General features: G+C 42.1%; 2 protein-coding genes across 2 annotated transcripts; both read right to left on the bottom strand.

The window, feature by feature from the left end:
- Positions 1-10,259: 10,259 nt before the first annotated feature.
- On the bottom strand, positions 10,260-13,579 carry LOC143020647 (uncharacterized). The gene is made up of 2 exons (XM_076177161.1): positions 10,491-13,579; positions 10,260-10,367 (listed from the first exon to the last, which is right to left on the bottom strand). Exon 1 carries the CDS (start codon positions 13,518-13,520, stop codon positions 11,313-11,315), a length of 2,208 nt encoding a protein of 735 aa, XP_076033276.1. The 5' UTR covers positions 13,521-13,579; the 3' UTR covers positions 10,260-10,367; positions 10,491-11,312.
- Positions 13,540-16,196, bottom strand: LOC143020472 (uncharacterized). Its single transcript, XM_076176896.1, has 3 exons — positions 14,707-16,196; positions 13,653-14,574; positions 13,540-13,572 (listed from the first exon to the last, which is right to left on the bottom strand). The coding sequence occupies exons 1-3, from the start codon at positions 16,194-16,196 to the stop codon at positions 13,540-13,542; spliced, it is 2,445 nt and encodes an 814-aa protein (XP_076033011.1).
- Between the last annotated feature and the right edge of the window lie 2,640 nt (positions 16,197-18,836).

Genomic DNA, 18,836 nt, shown 5'->3' with positions numbered 1-18,836 from the left:
ATTTCCTCTTGCCGCTAATCGCTGGCAAGCGATGCGCACCAACATTGCATGGACCCCGGGGTCCGCGCGCTCGATTGTGCGAGCCAGAGAACAGCTCGTGGACGACCACCCGGCAGAGTTTGATCGAACCGATACGAAAAACATGGGGGGCGGGAGGTTGGACCTTCCGCACCCGCACCAACTCGACCGGGACGATCCCAAGTATGTGGCCGAACCCAAAGAATCCCAAGCGAGAAATTTTGTCACTCGAGCACTTGTCGACAAAGACGCCACCGGTCGACGGCAGCTCGATTTCTTTGGAAGTTCGTGTGGAACGGTCCCGTCCACTTTTAGCACGGGGGTTTTCAATCCCTGGGCCGAAGGAGCCGGCGACGTGGTGGTCATGTACGGGACGCCGTTATTTACTCGACCGGATTCGACTTTTTATAATGATGATGATGGCCAGCCCCCTCCCACCAAAAAACGATCATCATCATCATCTCGTTGTCGTCGTCATCCTCGGAATAGAATTATGCGTAAAATACACGTCATGGCCGTCAATGCACCCACGATGAACTGTTACGCGAGCGGTCAAACGGCGGCGGAGGCGGCTCTGACTCGAGGCAGGGAATTGTGGTATGCGCCGTATGCCAAACCCGCCATGAATCCGGCCGCCACTACCTCCATGGAAGGTATTCGGGCAAAAGCGGCCAAACCCTTCGACGACCTCGCCCTGCGAGATTTTGCTACTCTCGACGTGCCGACGCTGGCCAAATTTTGCCACCATCACCATTACGGATTCGACGGACTCGCATCCGTGGACGACGGGTCGTCGTCGTCGTCGTCCCGATTTCCATTTTCGTGTCCGTCGGATAGAAGACCTTTCCCACCCACAAGGGAAGGGCACATGCAACCGTGTGCATTGGCAGAAATGGGAGCAGTCTCTTCTCCCTCTTTGAAAAATGCCGTTGTCTTGGAATTGAGTTAACTGTTTGATTTTATGCGATGAAGATAAGAGATTTTTGAGTTGTATTATTGGATTTGATAATAAAAAAGTACCGACTTTCTTCCATTTTTCTCTTTTCGTGCAAAAACCCCTATGATCTAGTATCAATGATTCGTATTGGCTTGCAAGACTTGCGCCAACGAAGAAGGTGCACGTTCCGTCGTCGCTCACTTCAACCAAGGGGTAGGAGCAATCAATAGAAAAGAACGCGGCTCCGCTCGTTGTTTATTTTCACACCGGGGAATCCCCGCCTCCTCCAACCCCCCAACCCCCAACCCACACAAGAGGGTGACAAGTAAAAAACATCTTTTTCATAAAGGTTCTTTTTATTTCTGAGCCTTTTTTTTACACAAACCTTTTCTTCTTCTTGTTTCCCAATCTTTTCAAATTCAAACGGTGAACAGGGTCACGGGAACTTTTAGAATCGACAAAAACCTTGCCGAGTGCTCGGCTGGAAACAGGAGCCACCACCATACCCCCAGAAGTGAAGATAAACTGGTGAAAGTCAAACGCGTTGTCAGCGAGCGTTCCCCTGAACCCAGAGACGACCATTCGGGATGCTACGACCACACACTTGTTCATCAAGGTGAACACCCTCGCCTCTTTCTGGTCATCCAGAGTGCGTAGCGTGCGAGGGATTATGTCTTCAACAGAAGAGTTTCTCAACAGAATACACGATTTCAAATGTTCATAACTGGCAGCGGCAATGCCGAAAGCTGCATCATCATCAGCATCTCTTTCCTTCAGGTCCAGATACGCTCGCGACTGTTTGATAATATTCATATTTCCCTGCATGAAGAGGAGCCACCTGTCCATTCCTGCCTTGAAGGTCCGTGCAAAACATGTATCAAAGTACCTGCGAGCCGCAACCGTGTCACAACGTCGCACCAACACGTCGAAATAATTCGATCTTTCTCCGTTGAACAACCTCCACCTTTTCCCATCGTCGTCCACGTCGTTCCATTCTCTGCCGCACACCACCAACTTATTTTTTTCTTTCACGCGATCGTCCATGATGCTCTCCACGATGCACGGCACGATCCCGTCGCAAAAGAAGTGGTGGGCCACGGCCGTCTTTTTGCAATTCTCGTGTTCGTACTCGGGTTGAACAGACAAAGGACCGTACGCGTGAGCCGGATGACGATGACGATCATCATCGTTATCATCCCCCATCTTGTCGCACATGCGTTTGCACGCTTGGCACGCTCGAGTCTCCAGCGACAGTTTGATGCTCGCCTCTTCCACCGAACGGATATCCACGTCCTTGCCGGGCGCGAATCTCATCGATTTGATGGCCGAGTTGTCATTCTTGTTCAACTCAGTTTTGGCAAATAGCACATGACAAACGCGCTGGTCAAGATCTGCAAACGCGTCTTGGGGTGGCAGACGGCCATGCAGATGGCCAGCGATCGCTCGATTTCTTGAAACCTGAAAAGGCGATGGGCGCCGTTCACGAACCTGCCAATGATGCGCGACACTTCGTTCAGCTTTGATGGAATCTCAAGGGTCGGTTTCTTTTGCTCGTAGATAAAACAGCAATCATCATCTTTGGGCACGCGGTAATTGGGGCCGGTGTGTAGGAATGCCGCCGAGCCCCATGGGTTGGCGGTATCGATAGCATCTTCCAGGATGAATTGCACACAAATTTTTTCTGGCAGTTTCCTGGACAACGGCAATCCGGTGAGGTAGAAGTTTTGCACAGCATACAAATACTGTTTTTGCGTCGGTCGGGAAGGCGTCTCGAAGCGGACGTTCAGTTTACACCAAAGGCGGGGCGAGTGGATGGGCTCGAAGATGGGAACGCTGTCAAACTTCATTTCAATGCCGAGGAGGTTGAGGGGTTCGACGAATTCTGACAGGAGATTCAATTCTGGGAATCCCGGTCCCTTTTTGGCCAACTCGTTCACGACCAAGACAATAGACAACACGAGGTTGTTGTCGTTATCATCGTGCGACCACTCGTACCGAATGCCCGGATGTCCGTTGTCGGCGCTCCCTTCTCTTGGAAAATTTACTTCTTCATCTTGTATCAGTGTTTCTAGTTTCAACAGATCGTCGCCTGTCAACTGATCGATCTGGAATAAATTCCAGATCTCTTCGGGAGTTACTTGGAGATATTTGGGACCGAGACGCTTTGTTGCCAGATCGGCGAGGTTCTGCGCCACGCTGTATGCCATGGTTGACTGTGCTCGATGACAAAGTCGCTACTGGAATGCGATCTACCCCACAATCGGCGTGCTTGTCGTCTGTGCACGAAGTTCGGACGAGGATCGCGAATGATACCAAAAACTTTGGACCAAATGGCAATTTATCAGAGCATACGGGGGCGAGTCGAAAGTAGCTCTCTGCCGATGGTCAATTGAAAATTGGAACGAATTGAAATTGAAAATTGGAACGAATCGAAAGTTGTCTGCCGACGGTCGGACGAATATCGAATTGAAATTTCACAGCCGATTGTTCCCTCTTTTTCCTTTTTTGAGTTTCGGTTACGTTGGTGCATGTCAAATTCTGGGTCTGGACGTACACGAAGGAGGAGGAGTAGGAGGAGGAGGAGGACTTTTGGTATATATGGCCAACACAGAAGGGGTGGATAAAAAAAAAAAAAATGGACAACATAGAGGTCAGTTTCAATTCTGTTTTGAGTACATTGCCGATTATTGAACGTGTAGTTACCAAAGGCGATGATTCGGTGCAAGAAGAAGATGATGCAGTCGTTCTGGCCGCTGACATCGAAAGGGATTTGCAAGATTTGGACGATGCGGCCGTAACGGATCTTTTCAACAACTTAGTGGGTTCACCCAGGGCGGCGCCATCGGATGTTTGTACTATAGTGGCCGCAACAACACCAACGGTCAATCCAATTTTGAATTTACAATTGCTTGCTGGTATGATGTGTGATAATGTAAATGTGAGACATTTTATTCAACGACGCATGTTCGAAAGTGACCCCGCGTTACTCGCATTGTCGGCCGCCGTTCACACTACCCGTGAATTGCTGATGAAAATATTGAAAATTTGGCTGCAGTTTGGAGCACGCCTCGACCTGAAGGCAGTTGCCGACTGCAATCCTGCAATACTTCTTGAAAAAAACAATGTTAGGGCGTTAGGCGGATTGAATATATTGAAAATTCAAAACCAGGAGTTGCCAATCCATGAACAACTTCGGGACGAGCTTGTCCCGATATTGTTGCAAATTCTCGATAGGTTGATATAACCCTTTAGCGGGCAAGATTTCGTCCTCGTGTCATCAACAAGGTCGAAAATCCCGTGCACCACCGCGTCTGGGGTTACTGGTTTGATTTTTCACGGAGACGAATTACCGCGAAGAAAAGTTATTGTGTGAAAAATAAAAATTTTCCTTGTTCCATCTTCGTCTTTTTTTTTCCCAAGAAATAAAAAGAAGTAATCGTTTGCATAGCCCTATCTAACCAACTGAGAATTTTTAGAAGGAGGAGGAGGAGTAGTAGTAGGTGAGGACAATTTGTTTTGTCTGGTGGTGCTGGCCCACTTCATAAATAACAATATCGTCAACGTTACCAATCCCACCATTATTCCCACAGAGACGCTTCCACGGGCAAAGCCGGAAGCCACCCCCATCGCGATGGATCCACCGATGAGGACAAAACGTGACTGTAAAAGGCTACTCCCCAGGGAGTCCACCGTGTCTATGGCAACTTTGCTTGCCTTTTTCACAACATCACCACCAAAATCGATAGCCACATCGGAAATGGCTTCGGGCAGACTTAACCCCTTGTCGCATGAAAGTGAGCTACCCCTGGGTAGTTTCTTTATGTTGGCGATCACGGGGAGCGCCGAAAATTCGTCAAAGACGGCCCATGTGCCGCACTCGCCCGCTTTGGTGTCTTGCGGACCACAAACGGGCGCAAAAGCCGGGTAGCGACTGCTTACCCCATCTTTGGTGATGATGGCACCGCCAGGTTTTTTTGTATTGGGATTGTCTTTGATCGCATCCTCAATGTACCCATTGAAGGGATGTATGGTTGGTCTCCCGTTACCTAGTTTTTTGTTGTGGCACGAATAGTCTACTATCTTGTACGATAATACTTTACTAGCGGTTGAATTAGTTTTGACGTTGACGTGGGCTCCTCTAGAAGAGTTCATTCTCGACACGACCGAAGGTCCGAATAATACCCCGGTCAAGATCCCACCGATAGTTATCGTTGCTCCATAACGACCGATGAATGTCCCCACACCGTCGGCCGCTTTTTCTCCCACTATCCTTAGCAAATTCTTGTGGGTTTCAGTTTTTTCAACGGCCGATATCAATTCGTCTTCGTCGGCGTCGGCACCAATCTGTCGAATTGTTTCGAGGTCACTTTCCGGCATGTCCTGGACGAATTCGTCTATCGAGCTATTATTTACCGCAATCTCTGAATCCGGATACGCGTCAGCCATCTCGGCGGCGAAAGGTTCGTCGATGGTGGGAGGTGCATCCACCCCCATTTCTCGCATCACCTCCGACGCTGACCGCGAGTTGTCCTTGAGATAACGCATTTCTTCCACCAATGTTTGTCCCGTCGAGTTGACGACGAGCCTGTCGGAACGTAAATCTAGGTTCAATGCATCGTTAGTGGTGATCGCATTTTGGAATGCCCGTTCTTCGCTCGTGGTAGCATTCATTTTTGACAACGTGTCTTGCAAGTCATCTATTATACTCTCCACTGTGGCTTCGCCTGTGGATCGCAACGCTGCCATCTCGAGTGCATCTCTCGATTCTGAAAAAAAAGCGCCGAGTATGTTAATTTCTTCGAATATATCCGGATCTGGTTCTGTTAATACTTGCATCTGTTTCTCGTGAGAATAAAATTGGTCGTCCACCGAGAACTTCTTATTAAGCACATTGCGATCCTTTCTTAACTCGTTAATCGTTGGGTCAGGGACGTGTGTTTTTTGATGAATATTATGCACAACGCTAATCGGAACGCGCCGTTTGTTGTCCCACACGACAATCACATCGGTCAAATTGAAACCGCCAGGAACGTGTTCTTCGGGGAGGTAGTCCGAATCGTACTTGAAATGGATTTTGTTTGGTGTGAATGAGAATTCTGCTTGGGGCATCTCTTTTTTCACGCGGTAGTGGTAGGAGAATAAATGGCGTTCTATTTGGTGCCTTAACGTATGAGCAGTATCAATCACTTTGAAAAGTGCCAGGTGAATGTTGATGCGCGATTCCATCTTTTTAACTAAGATTTGAACTTGACTAATCACCTTCTCTACCTTGCTCTTAAATTGTTTGACGCGTGGATCGTCCATATCGTTCAACTCCCCCTTTGCGATTCCATCCACAACCTCTAACATGAATGAGATTGCTTTGGTGGTCGTCTTATTTCCATTCTCGGGATTGAGGATGTATTCCGATTCCGTGGAAATGTTGTGCGGCTCATTGGCCAGTAACATTAACGATCTCGGTTTATGTAAATGTTCATCCCACCCTGCGCCGAACGCCAGAGCGGTCAAAAACTTTGTCACGTCCAATGCGCAATCTTTACGTGTGAGTGACAGATGGGGAGGAAAGTGGTTAATGCTATAACTGCCGGGTACGATGGATGGTTGAAAATGTTGTTTTTGTAAGTACTTGTAAGCCAATAGGGCTTCGTGGTCATCATACAAAAATTCCGAGATGTGGCCCACGGCCAGTTTCGCTCCCGGCGTGGTCGTGATCGGTAAATGGGTGATGTATCTTTCCTCATTTTTCGTATTCGCATTTATCGCCATCATCATGCGTGACCATTTTTGCTTGAAAAACTCGCGCAAGATTTTATGGTCATCGTCTTCTGGCAGAGGATCGTCGGGACTGATGGGGGTTGACAGTGGACCGACGTCACGGAACGTGACTTTATACAAATAACTAAGAAAACGCTCGTGATGTGAAGTGGCCGTCGACGAACCGGTGGGCGGCATACCGGTGCCCGTTTCCCCACCAAAGATCCACAAATGGTCTGGTGTGCGAAACGCGGGAGCTTTCTTTAGGTTCGAGACGCGCCGCATTATGGCCGCCAATCGCTTCGTACTGTGCTGCTGGTCTGCCCTGGCCCGTTGGTATCGCGCATTGACTTTGTTGGCCAAATCATCGCTGGAAAATAAACTATCGATATCGTTGGAAACCTTGTCAATTAATCCGTGGTCCAACACCATGTCCAATTTCTCTTCCATGGCCGTCACCAGTGCTGCTACATGGGCGCAAAACAGGCCGTTCTGAGATGTCTGGGTTATGAACAAATTTTTCTTAATGTCGTCCCGTGACTTACCCTCGGGTGGTTGTCTGTTTTTGGAAAAATATCGAGGGTCGTACAATTTTGACGCAAATGATAATATGGGGGCCAGGTCGTTGAAACCTATTTCATCTTGTTTTTCCAAAATCTTAACAATTTCATCATCATCATCACCCAATTGTGGTTGAATTTCATAGTAGGTGCGCAACGTTGCAACAAAGTACATGGTTATCAAAATGGAAAAAAATAACACAAACTTTTTGGGGGTAAAAATATATTTCCAACTGGTGAGGAATAAATGATTTTTTTTATTCGTTTTTTTTTTTTTTCATCAGAGGGGTATAACAATCATGATATCCAAAGCACCGCGAAAACAAAAGCGAGAAAAACTGTATAGGGTCCCGTTAGTGCCACCCAAAGATGGCAGACCCGTGGATAAGAATTATGCGATACTCAGTGCAATGTAAGAAAATACGGCTGATATGCCAATAGGGAACCCAAAGTTCTGGAACAAGGCGCTCTCTCATCAGCTCGCCCACGTACAAATGACTAAAGAAAACAAAAACAAATTTAAAAAAGTATTACAGGATGGAAAAAAATTGAAATGCCCTTCCGACTGCCGTAAAAAAATATCCCAAAGAGACCGAGTGATACATCCGATGCGATACGTCTACGAGTATCGAATGGGGGATGTGTTGAAGAAGGCGAACAAGGCTGTCAAAGATGGGATGATCAAAGATGGGTTTGAATTATCCACCTCTACCCGCAAAAAGAAAAACAAGTTGAGCAAACCCCAATTGCGCGATCCATATACGGGAAGGCTTCTGTCGCAGAAGGAGACTGAAAATGTCGTAAAATATGCAAAGAGCAAACCTGGTGAAATGAAGCCTCCCAAGACCGTGTTGGATTACCCAGGCGAGCCCAGGAAATACACGAAACCAAAAAAGTGCAAGTTGATAACCGATGAAGCGATACCCGGCACGTTTGTTGGAACACCGTATAATAAGGTCGCGTCCCTGAAGAAGGTTTAGAATATCCACCTCTACCCGCAAAAAGAAAAACAAGTTGAGGAACCCCCAATTGCGCGATCCGCATACGGGGAAGCTTCTATCGCAGAAGGAAACGGAAAATGTCATAAAATATGCAAAGAGCAAACCTGGAGAAATGGAACCTCCCAAGACCGTGTTGGATTACCCAGGCAAGCCTATGAAATACACGAAACCGAAAAAGTGCAAGTTGATGACTGATAAAGCGATACCCGGCACGTTTGTTGGAACACCGTATAGTAAGGTCGCGTCCCTGAAGAAGGAAAAATTAAGGGTGGCAAAAAAGATGGACAAATGTTTGGAAAAATCGCCCCTGTTATCAGTAGACAAGACAAAATCCGTAACGCTAAAGGGAGATTCCTTGATGGTGCCCATAAAAACAAACCGATCAACAGGCGGCGGCACCGGTGGCGGCGGCACCGGTGGCGGCGGCACCGGTGGCGGCGGCACCGGTGGCGGCGGCACCGGCAGCGGCAAACCGCCCCTCTTCCGACGCCGACACTCGGTTGAATGAGCCAGGACCTTCGGGGTGGCGGCCGCAAAAGAAAATAGCGGAGAAAACAAAGTCCAAAAAAAAAAAATAAAGTTGAAATTACAGCCATGGAAGAGGACTTGTACAACAGTTTAGTGCGCACTAAGGAGGAGATATGGTATGACGTTGGATCAGTTATTAAATGATAAAAAGGATGTAGTACAAATGTTGCATAATTGTCTACCGGGATCTTATAAATAAGATTTTCCGTTAAAGTTGCAAGATTATATTCAATGCAAAAAGGTTGTGACTAAACATAGGGGTGCAGAATTGGGGGAACATATTTACTATTTGGGTAAGAAAAACTGCATCGGTGACGACGACGCAGAGATTGAAGAAATTGAAAAGTGGATGCGTGGTCAATATCCACAAATTTTCAAATGAACAAAAGGATGCAGAATAAACGAATTTTTTACTTGTTTTTCTTTTATTACCCGTGGGTATAATAATAATCATGAGCACGCGAACACGAAAGCGAGAAAAACTGTATAGGGTCCCGTTAGTGCCACCCAGACCCGTGGATAAGAATTATGCGATACTCAGTGCAATGTTAGAAAACACGGCTGATATGCCAAGAGGAAGCCCAAAGTTTTGGAACAGGGCGCTCTCCCATCAACTCGCGCACGTACAAATGAAAAAAATAAATAAATAAATAAAACCAAATTCAAAAAAGTATTACAGGATGGAAAAAAATTGAAATGTCCTTCCGACTGCCGTAAAAAAATATCCCAAAGAGACCGAGTGATACATCCGATGCGATACGTCTACGAGTATCGAATGGGGGAGGCGCTGAAGAAGGCGAACAAGACTGTCAAAGATGGGATGATCAAAGATGGGTTTGAATTATCCACCTCTACCCGCAAAAAGAAAAACAAGTTGAGCAAACCCCAATTGCGCGATCCATATACGGGAAGGCTTCTGTCGCAGAAGGAGACTGAAAATGTCGTAAAATATGCAAAGAGCAAACCTGGTGAAATGAAGCCTCCCAAGACCGTGTTGGATTACCCAGGCGAGCCCAGGAAATACACGAAACCAAAAAAGTGCAAGTTGATAACCGATGAAGCGATACCCGGCACGTTTGTTGGAACACCGTATAATAAGGTCGCGTCCCTGAAGAAGGAAAAATTAAGGGTGGCAAAAAAAATGGACAAATGTTTGGAAAAATCGCCCCTGTTGTCAGTAGACAAGACAAGATCCGTAACGCTAAAGGGAGATTCCTTGATGGTGCCCATAAAAACAACACCCAGAACGGCGGTGACGGGTCGTGTATTGATGACGGCAAGCTCTTCATCTCCTTCGGCGGCGGTGGCGGTGGTAAGTCCTGCGACGGCGGGGGTTTCTTAATCAAAAACGAGTCCTGCGACGGAGCCGCCGGTGGCAGCAGACCCCCCAGCGGTGGCAACTCCCTCTGTATATATATCTGATTGGGATAGTCCAAAGTCTAAAAAGACATATTGGTGGTTGTCAACGCCATCTGTTGTAGTGGCTGTCGTGAGGTACGTAGGTAAAGGAGGAAGTAATAATGTTACGCACCACGCTTGTCTTCTTTATTGGTGTGAATGGTGTGGTTTCTGTAAATCAATTCAACATTGTAATTTACATTCATAATCAAGCTATCAAAATAGCACTATATGAAACTATGACAAACCTCTATAATTCAGTAATTAATGCATGACAAAATGTATGCTTCATACCATTATTTTCTTTCTTCTTCCGCCCCTTCAGTATTTATCACTCTATACCTCCGTGATCCGTTCAGCTTCTGTTATATCACGGATGTCACGAATTAACATAATGTCCACAGTAACTTGTGGATATATTACCAAATATATCATAAGTCAAATGATGCAAATAATTCACTCTGCTAATGCTTACCAATTATGCTTCCTGGTCACACTCCCGAAGGTGTTGTCACTTTGACAACTAGACACAGAAAGAACAATACTTGTACGTTCCTCACGAAGAGGATGGGGCACTACTTTTTAGCGGAGGAATACCAGATTGAAAGGATCCACATTATATATATATAAGTCACGTTCTACTCAACATTCTCCCTTTCATATGACTTCTTTAATTCTATTTCATTTTATAACAGTTAATTATTCACTACAATACATCAACTTCGACAAAGACAATTTACATATATTGTACATATAGTAACTGCATGCGTACACACGTGATTATGATTGCCATTAGACTCTAGCCTCCTTTACATGTCAGATATTTTCTCATATCCACCCAGACATAGTACTCTGTACTATACATACATCAAATATCGTAAACCATGATTCGTAATTAATTTTAGTACATACCATTGTCAGTACACTTGAATATCATACAATTGGTGCTTAACACAGATCTAGCACCACTCATGAGTAGTAATTAACCTCGATACATATTATACTTTATCTGTAGAACATCATACATCAAATATTCTTATACATAGTGCAATCGGCACTCACACCCTCCCCTTTGTGATCATCCAAGATCACAACATCAATGACGGGAGGTCATTTTTACACTGAGTCACCTTCTAATAATAGTATTAATTTAGAAATAGGTCGCTTATAAAGTTTCTTACCACGTATTATTTCTACTTGTCTAATCAGTCCATCTGTGCTTTTTATCACTTTCACAACTCTTGCCAATAACCAATGACTGCGTGGTGTGTTATTTTCTACCATTAAGACAATATCTCCTTCTTTGAGATTTCTATTAACTTTCAACCATTTCTGACGTTCTTGCAAACAAGGCAAATACTCCTTTTGCCATCTGCGCCAAAACTCTTTGGCTAAATGCTGTATCTGTTTCCACTTCCTTCTGCTCTCACAGATCATTTCTCCACCATTGAGTGTCACTACATAATTATCCAAATTAAGTAAAGAATTAGGAGTGATGGGACACAAATCGTTCACATCATTTGATACCACAGTCAGAGGTCGACTGTTGATTATACTCTCAACTTCACAAAAAAATGTACTCAAACTATCATCAGACAAGGTTTGTGAACCTATCACAACTTCTAACACTCGTCTGACTAATCCTATCATTCTTTCAAAAACACCACCAAAATGAGAACCTCCAGGAGGAGTGAATACCCAGTCCACACCTCTCTTTGTCAATTCATTACCAATATGACGCATGATAAGATTGTCCTTCAATACCTTATTTGCTCCAATAAAATTTGTGCCGTGGTCACTAATCAATTTACTAACTGTACCCCTTCTGGACATAAACCTGGTAAATGCATTTATCATGCTTTCTGCCGTTAAATCTTGTAAAATCTCTAGATGTATGGCTCTAATGGATAGACAAGTAAATAATATTCCATATCTCTTGACTCGAGATCGTGCTCTCTTCACAAAAAATGGCCCAAAGCAATCTACTCCAGTTACAAAAAATGGTTTCTGATTTACATTTGCTCTATCTACTGGCAAGGCTGCCATCTCCTGAGTGATCGTTGAACTCTTGAAGCGTCTACAACTAACACATTTAGATAATACTTTTCTTACAGCTGAATTACCCTTAATAACCCAGTATTTCTGTCTCAATTGATTTAATACTGCTTGCCTTCCCATGTGTCCTACTTTCATATGATAATGTTGAATGATTAAACTGGTCACATGATGTTCATGGGGAAGAATAACTGGATGTTTCATATCCAAGGGCAATTCTAGGTTAATTAATCTGCCTCCTACCCTGAGTATACCATTCAGTAACATAGGTTTAAGTTTCCTTATAGAACTGGAAAGATTAATAGGATCATTTTTGGATAAACAGACAATCTCCTTAGCAAAATGGCAGTTTTGTACAAATTTGATTACTCTTTCTTCAGCAACTTCCATTAATTGAACATTGAGTTCGATAATTGACACGCCTTTTCTTTGCAAATGTCTGACAAATAATATAAGATAACTACATGCTCTTAGCAACTTGAACCATGAAGAATAGTGACAAACTAGTCGTGACATTACATCAACTGTGTGACCTTGTATTGGTTTAACTTCAACTTTCATAACCCTCTTAATTTCAAGATTCGAAAATTCTTCCTTATTTATCTGCTGTTGAACCGGCCAGATCTCTTCATTTTGGGACAAGAAAGCAGGTCCTTCAGACCATCTACTGGTCTGTCTCATTCTAGTGACATCGTCAGCAGGATTATCCCTGCTGGAGACGTACATCCAACATACATCCTCAGAGTTCTCTCGAATCTGAGACACTCGATTAGCTACAAAGGTTTTAAATCTTAAGTGATCATTATGCAAATATTTTAATACTGTAGTTGAATCTGTCCAAATATAAATCTGAGTTAACTTTAAAGGTAGTTCTCTCACTATCACACACTTCAATTTAATGGCTAGCGTGGCTGCCACCAATTCAAGTCTTGGAATTGTAATTGATTTTAAAGGTGCTACTTTAGCTTTTCCCAACATGAAGCTACACTGGATTGTACCATCAATATGTTTGTATCTTAAATATACCACTGAACCATATGCTATTTCACTAGAGTCACAAAATATGTGACACTCAATTGCCTCTACCTTTGACGTTATACCTTTCTTAGTACAACGATCAATACTATACAACTTGAGCTTATTTACTCTTGACATCCAAACATTTATCAATCCTTGATCTATTTCACTCAAAATACAATCCCATCCAATGCCGTTTCTGAATAATTCTTGTAATAATACCCTTCCTTCAAGAACCACTGGTGCTACCATGCCCAGTGGGTCGTAAATTTTACCAATTACTGCTAGCAATTCTCTTTTTGTTCTAGGTATTTCATCAATGCTGATTGATATGCTCATCTCATCCTTGCCAAGATACCAATTCAATCCTAATGTCTTTTGTACCACTTCTTCATCCTCAATGAACTTCTCAATATCATCACTACACTTATCTTTGAGTATATTCTTCAAAACTTCACGGGAATTACTATTGAACTTTGTCAAATTAAATCCACCTTTACTACAAAGATCTATCACATTATTACAATTGTCAATCAACTCATTAATGTCATCGGATGACACCAACATATCATCAACATAGAAGTTATTAAGAACTATTTCACTTACTGATTTATGAAACTGACTCCCGTGATCTTGCACAACTCGTTTTAATGCATAATTTGCAATACTAGGGGAGCAACTAGCACCAAATGGATGAGAAGTCATCCTCAGTTTAACTATATCACTTTCTATGTGTCCATCCTTCCACCATAAGAAACGCAAGTAATCTCTATCATCTTTAGGCACTTTAACTTGATAATACATAGTTTCTATATCCGCAGTACATGCATATAGTCCTAATCTAAATCTCAAAAGGACACCTAACAAAAGATTGTTGATGTCAGGTCCTTGTCTCAACAAATCATTTAACGATAAGTCATTTACACGTGCTGCACAATCAAATACTACACGTACTTTATCCCTTTTTGTAGGATGTTGCACTCCAAAATGTGGAACATACCAAGCTTGTTGATTACTCACTTCATACTTAGGTACTTCTTCAGCGTACCCTTTCTCTAGTAAATTAGTCATAAATTGCTTATACTGATAATAATACTCATGATCCTTAAACTTACGCTTCAATTGTTGAAGTCTTTTGACTGCCATAGGTTCACTGTTAGGAACTATCCTAGGTTTCTCTGTCATTGGTAAAGGAATCTCATACTTTCCATTATTCATTTGCCTACACCCAGACTCGACAAATTGTAACCATCTTCTATCCTCTATACTAGGTTCTACCGAATTCAGTGATGAATCTACAAACTCTCTATTATAAGATTCAATCAATTTCCTTTCTAAATAATTACCATCAACCTTTATCTTATTCACAGGAATTTCATGATTATTGTCTATTATTCTTCCACACAATATCCACCCTAAACGTGTTCTCACAGCATACGGATCTCCTGGTTTCTCTGCATGTACAACTTCCCAAGGTTCAGACGCCTCTGGGACATTAATACCTAACATGATTTCTATCTCTCCTTGGCTGTGATCAAATTCTAACTTCATCAAATGTTTCCACCTTTCTACATCATTCTTTCTGATATTATGACTGTGATTGAGAGGAAGTTTATTCACTGCAAATACAGGTGGTAATCTAATTTGGTTATTTCCTTCTATATCGGCTACTGACATCCCTTCAACATTTAGACAAGACATTCCTCTTGTACCTACAATTGTACTTACTTGTAGTGTAGTTGACTGATAATTCATGTCTGTCATTCCAAGCTTCTGCAATAAATTCTTAGTGCAAAATGTGACTGAGCTACCATTGTCAAGGTAACATCTGGTAGTAACAACTTTACCATTTAACTCTACTTGAACTGGGATAGCAGTAGTGTCTCCTACTGAATCTTTCAATTGACTGGATAATACTTGAATTCTAGAATCATCAACCTCATTAGTGACCGCTGGATTTGCCGTTACTTCTTTACTTCCTTCAACCTTGAAATTCTTCTTCATCCTATGCATGATTGTAAGATGTGAACCACCGCATTGTTCACAAGTACGAATTACTCTACATTGAAACGTTTTATGTCCTTTCCTTAAACACTTAAAGCAAAGTTCTAAATTGTAAGCTCTATTCAACTTCTCTTCATAACTTAACCATCTTAATTCTGGACATACATCAATAACATGTTCTTCCTGACATAACCAACAAGAAACTCTTGCTTTCTGTGTCACATTGACATGGACTCTTCCATCATAAGGTTCTATACCTTTCTTATAATTCGTCTTTCTATTTGAACTCCATGTGTTCGCTTCTACTTTCTTATCTCTAAATCCTCCCTTACTACTTCTCCCAAATGTTGGGTTACTCAATATTCTTACTTCTTTCTCTAGAAATCTGACTAAGTCTTTAATGTCCACTAGCTTCCCACTCTCAGCTACCTCGTCGACTAGTCTCCTCCATCTATCCTGTAAGTGTCTAGGTAATTTCTCAACCAACTGACGCAACGTCCTAAGATTTTGTAATTCTGAAATTCCATAATTAATGCCCGATATAGCACTTATACATGAATTCAATTCAACGATAAAGTCGTCTAATGCCTCAACATTCTCTTCTCTAATTTCAGGCCAAGCTAGAACCTTATCTATGTGCATTAAAGCTATCCTTTCTTTATTACCGTATCTTTTGTTTAATTCACTTCTAGCTCTTTGATAACCCTCGTTTGTATCTAAATTCAAACACATTCTAACTATGTTGTGTGGTTTACCTTCAGTATATTGTTTTAGATATTGTAACTTTTCACTATCTGACACATGCTTGCTATCAATCAACATATCGAAATCTCTAATAAATTCAAAATATTTATCTAACTGACCATTGAATTTATGAATCACATGGACAGGCATCATGTTCTTTGTCATTAAAGTCGTAACCATGTCTCTATTTGTTTGTTGACTATCACTATTATTCTGATGTGTACTTCTGCAGTCACGAGGATCATTCTCCACATTACTATATACGTTATTGTCAAATTTTCTCAAACTATCAAATTCTGCTATAGCCGATTCTAATTCTGTTTCCAACTCAAGCCTATCCTGTTCTAATTTTAATCTATGCATTTCCATTTCCAACTCTTGTTTCCTTTTCAACTTCTGTAATTTGATATCTAAGCTCGCCCTCTTAGCTATCGCCTTACCTAATTGATTATCTATGTCACTATCCCCTACTTGAGACACACTATCTATTGGTTTCACTGTACCATCTGTTCCTTCTTCTACATGTGTTCTATTGAAAGCTAATAACTCCAGAATGACTTCGTCTCTTTCCAATTCCTCAGCTGTAATAAACTCCTGTATCCTATTCATAAGTTCTGCCTTATTGCCAGAACAAGTTTGATTCTTTGCCTTTAGATATGATTTTAGTTGATACACTGTAGCTTTATCCATTTTGTTCAATATAGAATATTCAAGGCTCACTCACACTAAATACAAATAAATGCAACTAGAAACTATACCTCATTTAAATTCCAAGTTCACTCATAATTACCTGTTATTCATCACTTTGTGTAACAATGTTAACTAACATGATGTCTACACTGGATCCCAACAATCTGTACACCTTAGTATAGATAATATGTAGTAGAATAAACTAGAAAACTATGTTCAAAGACTACCTTGTGTTCTTCTCGTGATCAAAGCACTTAAACATTATAGTATTCACCACCAATTTACATATCAATATCAAATACACCAAGGAATCTCATACTTCACTTTGAAAATGATTACATAATCTCCTATTACTACACTTTCTTGATTCATCCTCAACATTCTCTACACAAATTATATATATATTAATTCAAATTACACTTTCATACTACCCTCATGGTTCATACGTTGATACTTCTTATGGATCACTGTGGCTCTGGTGACCATGCCGGCCGCATGCAGTCAACTTCTTAATCTTGATGGCGGTATTCCTCCTCCCTGTACCTCAACATGAATTTCAGAAACAGCATAAACTGTTTCCGGAAAATAATGAAACTGTCAACGCCATCTGTTGTAGTGGCTGTCGTGAGGTACGTAGGTAAAGGAGGAAGTAATAATGTTACGCACCACGCTTGTCTTCTTTATTGGTGTGAATGGTGTGGTTTCTGTAAATCAATTCAACATTGTAATTTACATTCATAATCAAGCTATCAAAATAGCACTATATGAAACTATGACAAACCTCTATAATTCAGTAATTAATGCATGACAAAATGTATGCTTCATACCATTATTTTCTTTCTTCTTCCGCCCCTTCAGTATTTATCACTCTATACCTCCGTGATCCGTTCAGCTTCTGTTATATCACGGATGTCACGAATTAACATAATGTCCACAGTAACTTGTGGATATATTACCAAATATATCATAAGTCAAATGATGCAAATAATTCACTCTGCTAATGCTTACCAATTATGCTTCCTGGTCACACTCCCGAAGGTGTTGTCACTTTGACAACTAGACACAGAAAGAACAATACTTGTACGTTCCTCACGAAGAGGATGGGGCACTACTTTTTAGCGGAGGAATACCAGATTGAAAGGATCCACATTATATATATATAAGTCACGTTCTACTCAACATTCTCCCTTTCATATGACTTCTTTAATTCTATTTCATTTTATAACAGTTAATTATTCACTACAATACATCAACTTCGACAAAGACAATTTACATATATTGTACATATAGTAACTGCATGCGTACACACGTGATTATGATTGCCATTAGACTCTAGCCTCCTTTACATGTCAGATATTTTCTCATATCCACCCAGACATAGTACTCTGTACTATACATACATCAAATATCGTAAACCATGATTCGTAATTAATTTTAGTACATACCATTGTCAGTACACTTGAATATCATACAATTGGTGCTTAACACAGATCTAGCACCACTCATGAGTAGTAATTAACCTCGATACATATTATACTTTATCTGTAGAACATCATACATCAAATATTCTTATACATAGTGCAATCGGCACTCACAGTGGTTACGGAATCCTGCCCGCTGTATTATATGTGATGAAAATCTTCGTGGTCCCTACAAGGAGGCCCATTTCCGAAACGTCCATCTTTTGGATGATATCGATAAAACTAGAATAGGTGAATTTCTAAGGCCGGTTTCGGGGTCACGCATCTTTTCCGAAATCTTCGGCGAAGGTAGCGAGATTGAAAATTGGGACGAATCGAAATTTCTCTACCGACGGTCGAACGGGGACGAGTCGAAAGTTCTCTGCCGATGGTCGGAAGGGATAAGAATGCGGCAGTTAACATTGCGAGAAGGGTTTTCATGAAAATATTGGATGAAGTTATGTAATCAAACACCTCGTTGCGAAATGGTTTTTATTTGACGGAGACAAAAAAAATTACATAACACGACGGATAGTGGTTGTCTAACCCATTTTTATACCATGGAGGTGAACGGTAGCGGGGGAGGTGCTACCTGGCACGTCTCATTTTCTTCGGTAGAAGACCCTGAAGAATTTTGTAAAAACAACAGAACAAAAAACAAGAAGTTAAA

The sequence above is a fragment of the Oratosquilla oratoria genome, chromosome 40 (assembly GCF_046742065.1).
Source record: "Oratosquilla oratoria isolate Oo_2021 chromosome 40, ASM4674206v1, whole genome shotgun sequence".
In the NCBI taxonomy this organism is placed as follows: Eukaryota; Metazoa; Arthropoda; class Malacostraca; order Stomatopoda; family Squillidae; genus Oratosquilla; species Oratosquilla oratoria.
The sequence above is the reverse complement of the archived record's forward strand: the minus strand, read 5'-3'. Positions and strand labels throughout refer to the sequence as shown.

Coding starts and splice junctions, on each gene's coding strand:
- LOC143020472 (XM_076176896.1), bottom strand. CDS start 16,196: ATGGTTACGACTTTAATGACAAAGAACATGATGCCTGTCCATGTGATT. Junction 14,575..14,706: donor GCAGAGAAACCAGGAGATCC/GTATGCTGTGAG, acceptor ATCTTATAATAG/AGAGTTTGTAGATTCATCAC. Junction 13,573..13,652: donor TCATTGAGGATGAAGAAGTG/GTACAAAAGACA, acceptor TGAAATACCTAG/AACAAAAAGAGAATTGCTAG.
- LOC143020647 (XM_076177161.1), bottom strand. CDS start 13,520: ATGGTAGCACCAGTGGTTCTTGAAGGAAGGGTATTATTACAAGAATTA.